The sequence below is a fragment of the Salmo salar genome, chromosome 14 (genome assembly GCF_965601325.2).
Source record: "Salmo salar chromosome 14, fSalSal1, whole genome shotgun sequence".
Lineage (NCBI taxonomy): Eukaryota > Metazoa > Chordata > Actinopteri > Salmoniformes > Salmonidae > Salmo > Salmo salar.
Window position 1 is genome coordinate 41,605,192 of NC_138304.1, and position 15,957 is coordinate 41,621,148.

General features: G+C 47.2%; 2 protein-coding genes across 2 annotated transcripts; both read right to left on the bottom strand.

Annotated features, from left to right (window-relative positions):
• Positions 1-710: 710 nt before the first annotated feature.
• LOC106569549 (uncharacterized) lies at positions 711-5,117 on the bottom strand. Its single transcript, XM_082961394.1, has 8 exons — positions 5,098-5,117; positions 2,188-5,056; positions 1,993-2,111; positions 1,807-1,910; positions 1,560-1,737; positions 1,272-1,475; positions 1,102-1,193; positions 711-1,018 (listed from the first exon to the last, which is right to left on the bottom strand). The coding sequence occupies exons 1-8, from the start codon at positions 5,115-5,117 to the stop codon at positions 966-968; spliced, it is 3,639 nt and encodes a 1,212-aa protein (XP_082817520.1). The 3' UTR covers positions 711-965.
• On the bottom strand, positions 5,106-6,683 carry LOC106569562 (uncharacterized). The gene is made up of 3 exons (XM_045693670.2): positions 6,090-6,683; positions 5,888-6,006; positions 5,106-5,811 (listed from the first exon to the last, which is right to left on the bottom strand). Exons 1-3 carry the CDS (start codon positions 6,663-6,665, stop codon positions 5,196-5,198), a joined length of 1,311 nt encoding a protein of 436 aa, XP_045549626.2. The 5' UTR covers positions 6,666-6,683; the 3' UTR covers positions 5,106-5,195.
• Between the last annotated feature and the right edge of the window lie 9,274 nt (positions 6,684-15,957).

The window sequence follows — 15,957 nt, forward strand, 5'->3', positions numbered from 1 at the left end:
AGGTGTTTGCTCCATTTCATGGGTGTGACTGGAGCGTTCTGCAACCTCTCCCAGTTTAGTTGTTCAGAACACTAATTGAATGTTGCAGTACATTTGTTTTGTACTGAATGCACGCCCTGGGGTGTTGAAATGGAAAAACGGTTTCTATTGACAAATTCAGGTAAGTCCCACACCGTTTGCTTCCTAGTGAAGAGCTAGGATCAGGTCCCCCCTGGGCATGTCTTCAGATCCAAGACAACTTATCCTAAAAGTTAGTGACAAATTGAGGGTGTGAGTCTAAACAGTTGCCAAACATTCTGCAACAAGTCCCTCCCATTTAACGGTGTGTAAGGTGTTGCTTGGTCACTACCAGCACAACTGACATGTGCTGCAATACTTGCAATTTCTTAGACAAGTGTCAATTCTGCCATTTTAAATTAAAGCAATAACAGAAGACTTGTAGAACCATCTTACAAATACAGGAAGTCAGAAAAGTATGGGCTCCGGCAGTTCGTGTTCCTACAGTCGGTGCTGGTGACATGAGTTCGACACTAAGCTGCCCTCTTCCAGCCCCAAATCAGCCATCATGTCTCTTGTTTACGCCAAGCTTCAGTTATAGCTGCGAGGACTGTTTAGACATTAATGCCTCCTGCCTAAACGGACATATTGGACTTGCCCTCACAAACGCCACGCAAGTCAAGCGCACATGAATCCAAACACTAAAATGTTTATTTTCAAATAAATCAAGTAGTCAGTTGACAGGGCCCAGGGGAACAATTCAGTACAGTAGCAATGTTAGGAACCTGAGAAATGTAGCTCATTACAAAGTTCTGTGAATAAAGAGTGATAAGCTACACACATTTACCCATTTGATAAAATTACTGAATTTTACATTCCAAATAAATCCAGTCAGATGTGAACATTGTAATGTAATAGGTTTATACTCCCCCAAAAACTGTTTTAAAAAAGGCAACATTCTTGTAATATTACTCTTGGACCATGATAGGGCCCATGGTAGCTTCACCTTCCTTCTGCACATCTGAGGAGAGTAGAGAACAGTGATAGGATTAAACAAGATATATTTTTTAAACTGATAAAGCTCTGGCTTTGATGAACACTTACCTGAATCACTGTCCAGATCTCTAGCCTTGCTTACAGCACAGCTGGAGTCACAGCAGCCACAAACCTGGTCATCCCCACCTGCAGCCTTCCAGCTACAGATAAATATGAAGGTTAGTTTATATAGCAGCATGTCATAAACATAATATACCCACAACTCAGCTTATACATACCCATCTGTGAAAGAGCAGGCCTTGTTCTCAGCATCAATGGGGGAAGAGGCTGCAGTTGCTTTCAGATGACATGTTATGTAGAGCTGTTGGGAATCATTCTGTGGTTGGAACCTGAAGGACTCCAGCTGAAACTGGATCTTGTCATCCTGGGATCTGGACAGGAACTGGGAGCTGGAGCCGGTCAACTTGGCATCAACCAGACACCTGAGGAGACCAAGGGTCAACGTTAGGCTTCAGGGGTTACATTTAAGGTAATATAAGAGGACTCAAACTGACAACTAAACTCACCCATGGTCCTCAATGAAAGAATATCTAGGGACAGTGTGGACATCAGGCGCCAAGGTGGCGACACAGCGGTCCACAAAGACACGGAGGGGAACGTGATGGTACGGCATGACCGAGGCTTCCATGTTGATGCTGTCACCAAGATAGTAATGGTTGGAGGGCCTCTCAAACTGCCAGTCAGCTGGAAAGACGAGTGGCATGTCAGTGGGGGTTTACACAAAGGAAGAGGCTTCCAGTTAGGTTTACCTACCAGTCATTAACCTCAGGGAGAAGAAGAGGAGTTCCTCTGCCACCATGTTGGAAGTGTAGGGGATCCAGGTCGGCTTCAGGGCATTGCTGCTGACATCGTGATTCCTAGAAACAAACATGGAATACGGCATTACTCAAACCTCAGAATGATATGGGTTGTCAAAGTGAAGAACACAACAATAGTTACCTCAAGTAGTGGCACTCAATATCAACCATAGCTGCACTGGTCCTCACTATAGAAGTGTTAGCAAGAGGTTTTGGCTCATAGACAAGAGTGAAGGTGTAGATCAGCACATCCTCAGTCATCTAGGAACAGGATCACAAATGATGTAGTACAAGAATAATGATTCAGTCAGGAAGTTAAACAACAAATGTGACATACCGTCAGCTCACTGCCACAGCCATGCAGCTCTGATTCAAAGGTGAGCACATGAGCTTCAGCATCCTCCTCAGTGGCAGCACAACCTCCTAGAGTGATATGCTCTGGCTGGATGAGCCGGCCAATCCCCAGCAGGTCCTGGTTCACCTGCACACGGACCACACTCTCCCCACACCGAGCCGACACACTGTTGGCCGCCACCTGCTTCAGCCGCTCAGACACAGTAGGCTTGTGCTCAGGCTTTTCAACTTTAGGATAGCTCCAAGTCAAAGGGTTCTCAGAGGTCTGCTTGGACTGGGAGCTCTCAGGGTCTTCATCCTGGCTAGGTTTCTGGCCCAAAGGCATGCCAACAGGTTCCTGGCCCACAGACTCTCCTCTAGGTTGCTGGACCACAGGCTCTTGGCCCACATGCTGGCTCGGTTCCTGACCCAAAGGCACGCTAGGTTCCTGGCCCACAGGCTGCTCTCCAACAGGTTCCTGGCCCACAGGCTGCTCGCCAACAGGCTCTTGGCCCATAGGATGGCTAGGTTCCTGGCCCACAGGCTGCTCTCCAACAGGTTCCTGGCCCACAGGCTGCTCTCCAACAGGTTCTTGGTCCACATCCTCACTATGTTCCTTGCCCACAGGCTGCTCTCCAGGATCTTGGCCCACAGGATAACTAGGTTCTTGGCCCACATCCTCGCTTGGTTCCTTGCCCACAGAATGCTCACTAGGTTGCTGGCCCACAGAATGCTCGTCGCCTGGGTCCTGGCCCACAGGCTGCTCAACAGGCTGCTGGCCAGGTTCATTACCCAAAATCTCACTAGGTTCCTGGCCCACAGGCTGCTCGCTGGGTTCCTGGCCCACAGGCTGCTCGCTGGGTTCCTGGCCCACAGGCTGCTCGCTGGGCTCCTGGCCCACAGGCTGCTCGCTGGGCTCCTGGCCAGGTTCATTACCCAAAATCTCACTAGGTTCCTGGCCCACAGGCTGCTCTCCAACAGGTTCCTGGCCCACAGGCTCACTAGGTTCTTGGCCCACAGGCTCGCTTGGGTCCTGGCCCACAGGCTGCTCGCTAGGTTGCTGGACCACAGGCTCGCCAACAGGCTGCTGGCCAGGTTCATTACCCAAAATCTCACTAGGTTCCTGGCCCACAGACTGCTCGCCAACAGGTTCCTGGCCCACAGGCTGCTCGCCAACAGGTTCCTGGCCCACAGGCTCGCCAACAGGCTGCTGGCCAGGTTCATTACCCAAAATCTCACTAGGTTCCTGGCCCACAGACTGCTCGCCAACAGGTGCCTGGCCCACAGGCTGCTCGCTAGGTTCCTGGCCCACAGGCTCGCCAACAGGCTGCTGGCCAGGTTCATTACCCAAAATCTCACTAGGTTCCTGGCCCACAGGCTGCTCACTGGGTTCCTGGCCCACAGGCTGCTCGCTGGGTTCCTGGCCCACAGGCTGCTCGCTGGGTTCATTACCCAAAATCTCACTAGGTTCCTGGCCCACAGGCTCACTAGGTTCTTGGCCCACAGGCTCGCTTGGGTCCTGGCCCACAGGCTCGCTTGGGTCCTGGCCCACAGGCTGCTCGCTGGGTTGCTGGACCACAGGCTCGCCAACAGGCTGCTGGCCAGGTTCATTACCCAAAATCTCACTAGGTTCCTGGCCCACAGACTGCTCGCCAACAGGTGCCTGGCCCACAGGCTGCTCGCTAGGTTCCTGGCCCACAGGCTCGCCAACAGGCTGCTGGCCAGGTTCATTACCCAAAATCTCACTAGGTTCCTGGCCCACAGGCTGCTCTCCAACAGGTTCTTGGTCCACATCCTCACTATGTTCCTTGCCCACAGGCTGCTCTCCAGGAGCTTGGCGCACAGGCTGCTCGCTGGGTTCCTGGCCAGGTTCATTACCCAAAATCTCACTAGGTTCCTGGCCCACAGGCTGCTCTCCAACAGGTTCCTGGCCCACAGGCTCACTAGGTTCTTGGCCCACAGGCTCGCTTGGGTCCTGGCCCACAGGCTGCTCGCTAGGTTGCTGGACCACAGGCTCTTGGCCCACAGCATGGCTAGGTTCCTGGCCCACAGACTGCTCGCCAACAGGTTCCTGGCCCACAGGCTGCTCGCCAACAGGTTCCTGGCCCACAGGCTCGCCAACAGGCTGCTGGCCAGGTTCATTACCCAAAATCTCACTAGGTTCCTGGCCCACAGACTGCTCGCCAACAGGTGCCTGGCCCACAGGCTGCTCGCTAGGTTCCTGGCCCACAGGCTCGCCAACAGGCTGCTGGCCAGGTTCATTACCCAAAATCTCACTAGGTTCCTGGCCCACAGGCTGCTCGCTGGGTTCCTGGCCCACAGGCTGCTCGCTGGGTTCCTGGCCCACAGGCTGCTCGCTGGGTTCATTACCCAAAATCTCACTAGGTTCCTGGCCCACAGGCTCACTAGGTTCTTGGCCCACAGGCTCGCTTGGGTCCTGGCCCACAGGCTCGCTTGGGTCCTGGCCCACAGGCTGCTCGCTGGGTTGCTGGACCACAGGCTCGCCAACAGGCTGCTGGCCAGGTTCATTACCCAAAATCTCACTAGGTTCCTGGCCCACAGACTGCTCGCCAACAGGTGCCTGGCCCACAGGCTGCTCGCTAGGTTCCTGGCCCACAGGCTCGCCAACAGGCTGCTGGCCAGGTTCATTACCCAAAATCTCACTAGGTTCCTGGCCCACAGGCTGCTCTCCAACAGGTTCTTGGTCCACATCCTCACTATGTTCCTTGCCCACAGGCTGCTCTCCAGGAGCTTGGCGCACAGGCTGCTCGCTGGGTTCCTGGCCAGGTTCATTACCCAAAATCTCACTAGGTTCCTGGCCCACAGGCTCTCCAACAGGTTCCTGGCCAACAGGCTCTTCGCCCACATTCTCGCTTGGGTCCTGGCCCACAGGCTGCTCGCTAGGTTGCTGGACCACAGGCTCTTGGCCCACATGCTGGCTAGGTTCCTGACCCAAAGGCACGCTAGGTTCCTGGTCCACAGGCTGCTCGCTAGTTTCCCGGTCCACAGGCTCTAGGCCCACAGGCTGCTCTCCGCTAGGTCCTGGCCCACAGGCTGCTCTCCGCTAGGTTCCTGGCCCACAGGCTGCTCTCCGCTAGGTTCCTGGCCCACAGGCTGCTCGCCAACCAGATCCTGGCCCACAGGCTGCTCGCTGGGGTCCTGGCCAGGTTCATTACCCAAAATCTCGCTGGGGTCCTGGCCAGGTTCATTACCCAAAATCTCACTAGGTTCCTGGCCCACAGGCTGCTCTCCTACAGGTTGCTGGCCCACAGGCTCGCCAACAGGCTGCTGGCCCACAGGCTCGCCAACAGGCTGCTGGCCCACAGGCTCGCCAACAGGCTGCTGGCCCACAGGCTCGCCAACAGGCTGCTGGCCCACAGGCTCGCCAACAGGCTGCTGGCCAGCTTCATTACCCACAGGCTCTCCGCTAGCTTCCCGGCCCACAGGCTCTCCGCTAGCTTCCCGGCCCACAGGCTCTCCGCTAGCTTCCCGGCCAAAAGGCTGCTCTCCCACATGCTCGCTAGGTTCCCGGCCCACATGCTTTATAACAACCTGGCTAGGTTCTTGGCCCATAGGCTGGCTAGGTTCTACAGAATACTTCAGGGCATTGCTGCTCACGTCATGATTCCTACAAACACGGAATATACCATTACTCAAACCTCAGAATTATAGGTGTTGTCAGTGAAGAATGCAACAATAGTTACCTCAAGTAGTGGCACTCAATATCAACCATAGCTTTACTGGTCTTCAATATAGAAGTGTTAGCAAGAGGTTTTGGCTCATAGACAAGAGTGAAGGTGTAGATCAGCACATCCTCAGTCATCTAGGAACAGGATCACAAATCATGTATCAGATAAGAATAATGATTGACATTCTTCAGGAAGTTAAACAACAAATGTGACATACCGTCAGCTCACTGCCACAGCCATGCAGGTCTGATTCAAAGGTGAGCACAAGAGCTTCAGCATCCTCAGTGGCAGCACAGCCTCCTAGAGTGATACGCTCTGGCTGGATGAGCCGGCCAATCCCCAGCAGGTCCTGGTTCACCTGCACACGGACCACCCTCTCCCCACACCAAGCCACCACACCGTTGGCTGCCACCTGCTTTAGCTGCTCAAACACTGTAGAATTACGCTCACGCTTCTCAATCATAGGATAGATTGAAGTCAGAGGGTTCTCAAATGTCTGCTTGGACTGGAAGTTCTCAGGGTCTTCATCCTGGCTAGGTTCCTGTCCCACGGGCTCGACGCCGGGCTCCTGCCCCACAGGCTCGACAACAGGCTCGCTAGGTTCTTGTCCAACAGGGTCCTCTCCCGCAGGCTCTTCTTGCACTGGCTTCTGAGAGTCAAACTGCGCTGAAACTTCATCGTCATGCAGAAATCCCAATCTCGGATGAAACCATCTGGAGTCCCAAGTATCACTAACAACACAGCCAAAAGCCACGACCAACAGCAGCACTGCAGACACTTGCCTGAACCCCATCACTCCAAATAGACATGAGTTATTCTTGTCAATTCTTCCACAGAGTCTGTCAAACCATTTTGTAGCCACGATGTCTGACAAAGGCCCCACCCCATTCAGCAATCAGCTTGATTATTGTCCAGACCTGATTAATTAAACAGGTGCTGAAGAATGTGAAGTTGATTGTCATTTAAGTTCCATTGGTTGCCTTTGTGCAGACAAAATCACATACACCTGGAGCTTTATTGAGGAGGGCTCAACTTTAGAGAGTGTTCATAGAAATGTGTTATGTAGGACAGACATGCTTTTCTATAGTCTATGTTACTCCCAGATCCTGTTGTTAAGCTATCCTTGGTGGAGAAAATGAAAGATTTGTCAGAAGTCAGTGATATAGGGAAACTAGTTGGCAATTACTTTGGTAGAAGTTTTTATGCATTTTTACCGCTTTTCACAGATGGATCCAAGGACCCAGAAAGTGGGCGCACAGCTAGCAGGTGTTTACGTTCCTGAATTTGATGTGCAGATATGTAGAAGAATAAAAGATGAACTGTCAGTATAATCATTTGAACTGTTGGCGATAGTAGTTTCCCTCCAGTGGGTTGAGGACGTACAACCTGTCAGAATTATAGTACGCTCAGATTCCCTCTCTGTATTGAAATGTTTATCATCTGGCTAATCTAATAGGAGTGACCTACTATTGGAGGTATTAATGTCATTATGGAGAAGTGAGAGACAGGGCGTGTTGAATGAATGAATGAATTAAATTGTATTTCGTATCAAACCGCCAATTGCCAACCCATCCCTTATGCTTATGGGATTAATTGACACAAACAAACATTACAATAATTCACTATGGTAATTAAATTATCATTCTTCTTCCGGTGTTCTCTGCATTGTGCATCGTTTAAAGAGTGAAAAAGAAAAGTCAGGTCAAAATCAGTACATAATGGTAAATAAGGTTATCCAAACAATAATTACATCCCTAGAGCAGTACAATAATATACCTACACACTGTATACAGTTGAAGTCGGAAGTTTACATACACTTAGGTTGGAGTCATTAAAACTCGTTTTTCAACCACTCCACAAATTTCTTGTTAACAAACTATAGTTTTAGAAAGTCGGTTAGGACATCTACTTTGTGCATTACACAAGTCATTTTTCCAACAATTGTTTAAAGACAGATTATTTCACTTACAATTCGAAACAAAAAGTCAGGTCAAAATCAGTACATAATGGTAAATAAGGTTATCCAAACAATAATTACATCCCTAGAGCAGTACAATAATATACATACACACTGTGTATATACACATACATACATACAAAACATATATAGATAAATAAATATAGAAGAAAATAAGAAACAGAAGTCATTTGAACCCAGTCTGGCACAAAGAGAATATTCATATGGCAGACAAGCCCATATACAATCTATATACATACATGCCATTTACCACATAGAAGCTAAATATTTTTTACAATTTAATTATAGGTAGCCTTTCTTTTATTCCAGGCTTTATAAAAGAAAAAGGGCAAGTAGTGAGGTTCTACTGGGTCCCAGCCTATTTGCTTGTGGAAGGGAATTCAATTGTAAACCAGTTCGCAAGAAGAGCTTAAAAACAAGATGTTATTTAAATTAATGTTCCACGGGGTGAGTTGAGGCCAATGTAAGATCAGAGACATTTTGATAGATGTGTGGCAGTAGAGATGGGAATCTGATCCCATGGGCCGGCATTTATATGCTCTCCAAAGAAAGGTTGGTAGACCAATATTCAAAGGTCAGATTAGGAAGGAAGAGGTGATGTAACAGTAGTGTCCCGTCCTCTCAGGTCGTTGGCCTGGGGTAGGATCAGATAGGGTTCAAGTAGTGGATTAAGGTGATGGGTTTTAATGAGTGTAGGGTTAGTTGGTAGCGTAATAAAAAATATGTATCTGTGTGTCACCCTCAAAATTGTCTGAATTAATCTGATGAATCAAGAAATCTGTAATTTGGATGGTATAGCCAAGGATGTCTTTGTCACACAATTTTACATCCAGCTAAGGATTTTGGTGCAGTATTTCTCAAGTACAAAAATGTGCCTGAAAACTAGTAGTGCACTGCAGACAAATCCTAGTCAGCTGCTGCAGTGCAGGACTGATTTCTGAGAACATGTCTACAACTTCATCAGCAAGCTGTCAAACTAGCGGAAATAAAGCACAAACTACATACAGTTTATCAGTGCCCAAAATCACTAGCTAGCTAAGTTCCATCCCTGTGTTTGTCAATGAAGCTTGCTAACAGCAAGCAGGCACATTGCACAAATTAAAAATTAAAAATCTAATTGTATGTGTCATATGCTTCATAGACAACTAACAGTGAAACTCTTACTTACGGGTCCATTACCAGCAATGAAGAGTTAAAGATAAAATAAAAAATGATATAGTGACACAAGGAATAAATACACAGTGAATAACAAATAAAAATAATGAGTAAAAATAACATGGCTACCTACAGGGAGTACCAGTACCGAGTCGATGTGCAGGGGTACAAGGTAATTGAGGTAGCTATGTGCTGAACATAGAGCTATAGTAACTAGGCAACAGTATAAATAAGACAGTAGCAGCAGTGTGTGTGTGGCGTCAGTATGCATCTGTGTGCATGCTATGTGTGTTTGGGCGTGTTTGTGTGTTGTGGTGTTAGTGAAAGTATGTGTGAGTGTGTGCGCATAGAGCAGGGTTGCCCAACTGGCGGCCCGTGGGCCGAATTTGGCCCGCGGATGGTCATATTTGCCCTCCCAAGTTTCCTGAGCAAAACATGAAAGACTATAAAAACACCAGGAAATCAGCACCAAGTGATTTTAATTTAAGAACGCTGTTCCCAAATATTCCCACGCATAGTAGAGAGACACGTGACCGGTTTGAAATGTAAGGTTTGAAATGATTATGTTTTAGTCAAACATATCTGTTTGGGCTTCTTGAGGTCAATTTGCAGTCTACAAATGATTTTGTAATTATGTTCTGGCCCCCCGACCATGCACTCAACAAAACAATTGGCCCGCGGCTGAATCTAGTTGATGATCCCTGGCATGGAGTCAGTGCAAATGGGTTAGTACAAAAAAGGGTCAATGCAGGTACAGTAGTATGTGTATCCATTTGATTAGCTATTTAGCAGTCTTTTTAAGAAGTCTTACGGCTTGGAGGTAGAAGCTGTTAGGGGTCCTGTTGGTTCCAGACTTGGTGCACTGGTACCGCATGTCATGCGGAAACCGAGAACGCAGTCTGTGGCTTGGGTGGCTGGAGTCTGACAATGTTTTGGACTTTGACACTGCCTAGTATGCTAGAATTTAGATCTTTGGGAATGAGGCTCTGTGGCTTGTTTACGTGCTGCTGTGCGTTTTGTTGAAGATCTTACTTTGCTACCTGACTACCTCACGGTTTTTACTTTTTCATTACCGTATATTTTTAGTTTTTTCCTCACTCAACTTTTTTCATTCAACTTTTTCACCCCGGAGGTTTTATCTGGACATGGTTCGTCAGGACTTCAACCAGCCGAAGCTAAGTAACGTTAACATGACGCCTTCTAATTGCAGTCGTTGTACTTATAATATACAGGAGAACGATCGCCTTACGGCAAGAATAGCTGTGCTGCAAGCCCAGCTTCAGACGCAATCATTAGGCAAGGGTCATTTCAGTGTAGGAAAGGATGAAACAGCGTCTGTGCCACCAGTAAGTACAGATAGTAACGTTAGTATAAACCCCCTCGCACGGTCCCCGCAGCCGGACAAGTTTCTCATGGCTTCTGGAGAGAAATGCTGTAGGAATGCTCAACCGGTGTCGCTTATTCAGCCGACAGAAACTTTCAACCGGTTCTCCCCATTAACCTGTTATGGATAGGGGGCAGTATTTTCACGGCCGGATAAAAAACGTACCCGATTTAATCTGATTATTACTCCTGCCCAGAAACTAGAATATGCATATAATTATTAGCTTTGGATAGAAAACACTCCAAAGTTTCTAAAACTGTTTGAATGGTGTCTGTGAGTATAACAGAACTCATTTGGCAGGCCAAAACCTGAGAAGATTCTGTACAGGAAGTACCCTGTCTGACCATTTCTTGGCCTTCTTGATTATCTCTATCCAAAACAGGGGATCTCTGCTGTTACGTGACACTTCCTACGGCTCCCATGGGCTCTCAGAAGGCGGCAAAAAGCTGAATCGTGGCTTTGCAGGCCCTGGCTGAAAAACAATAGCGCGTTTGGATAGTGGTCGGACAGAGTACTATGAGACTGAGGCGCGTGCACGAGTCGACTCCATGTTTACTTTCTCTCTCTTTGAACGAAAACAACCACTCCCGGTCGGAATATTATCGCTTTTTTTACGAGAAAAATTGCATAAAAATTGATTTTAAACAGCGGTTGACATGATTCGAAGTACGGTAATGGAATATTTAGAATTTTTTTGTCACGAAACGCGTCGTGCGCGTAACCCTTCGTCACCCTTGGATAGTGTCTTGAACGCACAAACAAAACGCCGCTATTTGGATATAACTATGGATTATTTTGAACCAAACCAACATTTGTTATTGAAGTAGCAGTCCTGGGAGTGCATTCTGACGAAGAACACCAAAGGTAATCAAACTTTTCTAATAGTAAATCGGAGTTTGGTGAGGGTCAAACTTTGTGGGTGTCGAAATAGCTAGCCGTGATGGCTGGGCTATCTACTCAGAATATTGCAAAATGTGCTTTCACCGAAAAGCTATTTTAAAATCGGACATAGCGAGTGCATAAAGGAGTTTTGTATCTATAATTCTTAAAATAATTGTTATGTTTTTTGTGAACGTTTATCGTGAGTAATTTAGTAAATTCACCGGAAGTGTTCGGTGGGAATGCTAGTTCTGAACGTCACATGCTAATGTAAAAAGCTGTTTTTTGATATAAATATGAACTTGATTGAACAAAACATGCATGTATTGTATAACATAATGTCCTAGGTGTGTCATCTGATGAAGATCATCAAAGGTTAGTGCTGCATTTAGCTGTGGTTTTGTTTTTTGTGACATTATATGCTAGCTTGAAAAATGGGTGTCTGATTATTTCTGGCTGGGTACTCTGCTGACATAATCTAATGTTTTGCTTTCGCTGTAAAGCCTTTTTGAAATCGGACAGTGTGGTTAGATAAAGGAGAGTCTTGTCTTTAAAATGGTGTAAAATAGTCATATGTTTGAAAAATGGGAAGTTTTGGGTTTTTTGAGGAATTTGTAATTCGCGCCACGCCTATCATTGGATATTGGAGCAGGTGTTCCACTAGCAGAACGTCTAGATGTAAGAGGTTAACATTCACATGGAAAAGTCCACAGACCCACTCCAAAAGGCTTTCGGAGCCATCATCGACTCAGTGGGTTTTGTCCAACATGTCTCTGGACCTACTCACTGCCACAGTCATACTCTGGACCTAGTTTTGTCCCATGGAATAAATGTTGTGGATCTTAATGTTTTTCCTCATAATCCTGGATTATCGGACCACCATTTTATTGCGTTTGCAATTGCAACAAATAATCTGCTCGAACCCCAACCAAGGAGCATTAAAAGTCGTGCTATAAATTCTCAGACAACCCAAAGATTCCTTGATGCACTTCCAGACTCCCTCTGCCTACCCAAGGATGTCAGAGGACAAAAATCAGTTAACCACCTAACCGAGGAACTCAATTTAAACTTGCGCAATACCCTAGATGCAGTTGCACCCCTAAAAACTAAAAACATCTGTCATAAGAAACTAGCTCCCTGGTATACAGAAAATACACTAGCTCTGAAGCAAGCTTCCAGAAAATTGGAACGGAAATGGCGCCACACCAAACTGGAAGTCTTCCGACTAGCTTGGAAAGACAGTACCATGCAGTATCGAAGAGCCCTCACTGCTACTTGGTCATCCTATTTTTCCAACTTAATTGAGGAAAATAAGAACAATCCAAAATTTCTTTTTGATACTGTCGCAAAGCTAACTAAAAAGCAGCATTCGCAAATGGAGGATGGCTTTCACTTCAGCAGTAATACATTTATGAACTTCTTTGAGGAAAAGATCATGATCATTAGAAAGCAAATTACGGACTCCTCTTTAAATTTGCGTATTCCTCCAAAGCTCCATTGTCCTGAGTCTGCACAACTCTGCCAGGACCTAGGATCAAGGGAGATACTAAAGTGTTTTAGTACTATATCTCTTGACACAATGATGAAAATAATCATGGCCTCTAAACCCTCAAGCTGCATACTGGACCCTATTCCAACTAAACTACTGAAAGAGCTGCTTCCTGTGCTTGGCCCCCCATGTTGAACATAATAAATGGCTCTCTATCCACCGGATGTGTACCAAGCTCACTAAAAGTGGCAGTAATAAAGCCTCTCTTGAAAAAGCCGAATCTTGACCCAGAAATTATAAAAACTATCGGCCTATATCGAATCTTCCATTCCTCTCAAAAAAAATTGAAAAAGCTGTTGCGCAGCAACTCACTGCCTTCCTGAAGACAAACAATGTATACGAAACGCTTCAGTCTGGTTTTAGACCCCATCATAGCACTGAGATTGCACTTGTGAAGGTGGTAAATGACCTTTTAATGACGTCAGACCGAGGCTCTGCATCTGTCCTCGTGCTCCTAGATCTTAGTGCTGCTTTTGATACCATCAATCACCACATTCTTTTGGAGAGATTGGAAACCCAAATTGGTCTACATGGACAAGTTCTGGCCTGGTTTAGATCTTATCTGTCGGAAAGATATCAGTTTGTCTCTGTGAATGGTTTGTCCTCTGACAAATCAATTGTAAATTTCGGTGTTCCTCAAGGTTCCGTTTTAGGACCACTATTGTTTTCACTATATATTTTACCTCTTGGGGATGTCATTCGAAAACATAATGTTAAATTTTACTGCTATGCGGACGACACACAGCTGTACATTTCAATGAAACATGGTGAAGCCCCAAAATTGCCCTCGCTAGAAGCCTGTGTTTCAGACATAAAGAAGTGGATGGCTGCAAACTTTCTACTTTTAAACTCGGACAAAACAGGGATGCTTGTTCTAGGTCCCAAGGAACAAAGAGATCTTCTGTTGAATCTGACAATTAATCTGGATGGTTGTACAGTCGTCTCAAATAAAACTGTGAAGGACCTCGGCGTTACTCTGGACCCTGATCTCTCTTTTGAAGAACATATCAAGACTGTTTCAAGGACAGCTTTTTTCCATCTACGTAACATTGCAAAAATCAGAAACTTTCTGTCCAAAAATGATGCAGAAAAATTAATCCATGCTTTTGTTTCTTCTAGGCTGGACTACTGCAATGCTCTACTTTCCGGCTACCCGGATAAAGCACTAAACAAACTTCAGTTAGTGCTAAATACGGCTGCTAGAATCCTGACTAGAACCCAAAAAATTTGATCATATTACTCCAGTGCTAGCCTCCCTACACTGGCTTCCTGTTAAGGCAAGGGCTGATTTCAAGGTTTTACTGCTAACCTACAAAGCATTACATGGGCTTGCTCCTACCTATCTTTCCGATTTGGTCCTGCCGTACATACCTACACGTACGCTACGGTCACAAGACGCAGGCGTCCTAATTGTCCCTAGAATTTCTAAGCAAACGGCTGGAGGTAGGGCTTTCTCCTATAGAGCTCCATTTTATGGAATGGTCTGCCTACCCATGTGAGAGACGCAGACTCAGTCTCAACCTTTAAGTCTTTACTGAAGACTTATCTCTTCAGTAGGTCCTATGATTAAGTATAGTCTGGCCCAGGAGTGTGAAGGTGAACGGAAAGGCTGGAGCAACGAACCGCCCTTGCTGTCTCTGCCTTGCCGGTTCCCCTCTCTCCACTGGGATTCTCTGCCTCTAACCCTATTACAGGGGCTGAGTCACTGGCTTACTGGTGTTCTTCCATGCCGTCCATGGGAGGGGTGCGTCACTTGAGTGGGTTGAGTCACTGACGTGGTCTTCCTGTCTGGGTTGGCGCCCCCACCCCCTTGGGTTGTGCCGTGGCGGAGATCTTTGTGGGCTATACTCGGCCTTGTCTTAGGACAGTAAGTTGGTGGTTGGAGACATCCCTCTAGTGGTGTGGGGGCTGTGCTCTGGCAAAGTGGGTGGGGTTATATCCTGCCTGTTTGGCCCTGTCCGGGGGTATCATCGGATGGGGCCACAGTGTCTTCTGATCCCTCCTGTCTCAGCCTCCAGTATTTATGCTGCAGTAGTTTATGTGTCGGGGGGCTAGGGTCAGTCTGTTACATCTGGAGTATTTCTCGTCTTATCCGGTGTCCTGTGTGAATTTAAATATGCTCTCTCTAATTCTCTCTTTCTCTCTTTCTCTCGAAGGACCTGAGCCCTAGGACCATGCCTCAGGACTACCTGGCATGATGACTCCTTGCTGTCCCTAGTCCACCTGGCCGTGCTGCTGCTCCAGTTTCAACTGTTCTGCCTGCGGCTATGGAACCCTGACCTGTTCACCGGACGTGCTTGTTGCACCCTCGACAACTACTATGATTATTATTATTTGACCATGCTGGTCATTTATGAACATTTTAACATCTTGACCATGTTCTGTTATAATATCCACCCGGCACAGCCAGAAGAGGACTGGCCACCCCTCATAGCCTGGTTCCTCTCTAGGTTTCTTCCTAGGTTTTTGGCCTTTCTAGGGAGTTTTTCCTAGGGAGTTTTTCCTAGCCACCGTGCTTCTTTCACATGCATTGCTTGCTGTTTGGGGTTTTAGGCTGGGTTTCTGTACAGCACTTTGAGATATCAGCTGATGTACGAAGGGCTATATAAATAAATTTGATTTGATTTAGTATAGAGCTCCTGGATGGCAGGGAGTGATGTACTAGGCCATACGCATTACCCTCTGTAGCGCCTTGCGGTCGGATGCCAAGCAGTTGCCATACCAAGCGGTGAAGCAGCCAGTCCAGATGCTCTCGATGGTGCAGCTGTAGAACTTTGAGTATCTGAGGGCCTATGCCAAATCTTGGGGTAAGAGGCATTGCCGTGCGCTCTTCACAACCGTGTTGTGTTTGGACCACCTCCACTACAGCCCTGTCAATGGGAATGGGGGCATGTCTCGGCCTTCCATTTCCTGTCGTCCACAATCAGATCCATTGTTTTACTGACGTTGAGGGAGAGGTTGTTGTCCTGGCACCACACTGCTAGGCTGTGTCATCATTGGTGATCAGGCCTACCACCATTGGCAAACTTAATGGTGTTGGAGTCGCGCAAGAGGGGCCCCCGTGTTGACGGTCAGTGTAGCAGATGTGTTGTTGCCTACCCTCACCACCTGGGGGCAGCCTGTCAAGAAGTCCAGGATCC

What these genes read in the sequence shown, in the direction of transcription:
- LOC106569549 (XM_082961394.1), bottom strand. Translation starts at nt 5,117, where the DNA reads ATGTGGGCCAAGAGCCTGTG. An exon ending in GCTGTGGCAGTGAGCTGACG is followed by an intron (nt 2,112 to 2,187) that starts GTATGTCACATT and finishes TCCTGTTCCTAG; the next exon opens with ATGACTGAGGATGTGCTGAT. An exon ending in AGATCTGGACAGTGATTCAG is followed by an intron (nt 1,019 to 1,101) that starts GTAAGTGTTCAT and finishes TACTCTCCTCAG; the next exon opens with ATGTGCAGAAGGAAGGTGAA.
- LOC106569562 (XM_045693670.2), bottom strand. Translation starts at nt 6,665, where the DNA reads ATGGGGTTCAGGCAAGTGTCTGCAGTGCTGCTGTTGGTCGTGGCTTTT. An exon ending in GCTGTGGCAGTGAGCTGACG is followed by an intron (nt 6,007 to 6,089) that starts GTATGTCACATT and finishes TCCTGTTCCTAG; the next exon opens with ATGACTGAGGATGTGCTGAT. An exon ending in ATTGAGTGCCACTACTTGAG is followed by an intron (nt 5,812 to 5,887) that starts GTAACTATTGTT and finishes CCGTGTTTGTAG; the next exon opens with GAATCATGACGTGAGCAGCA.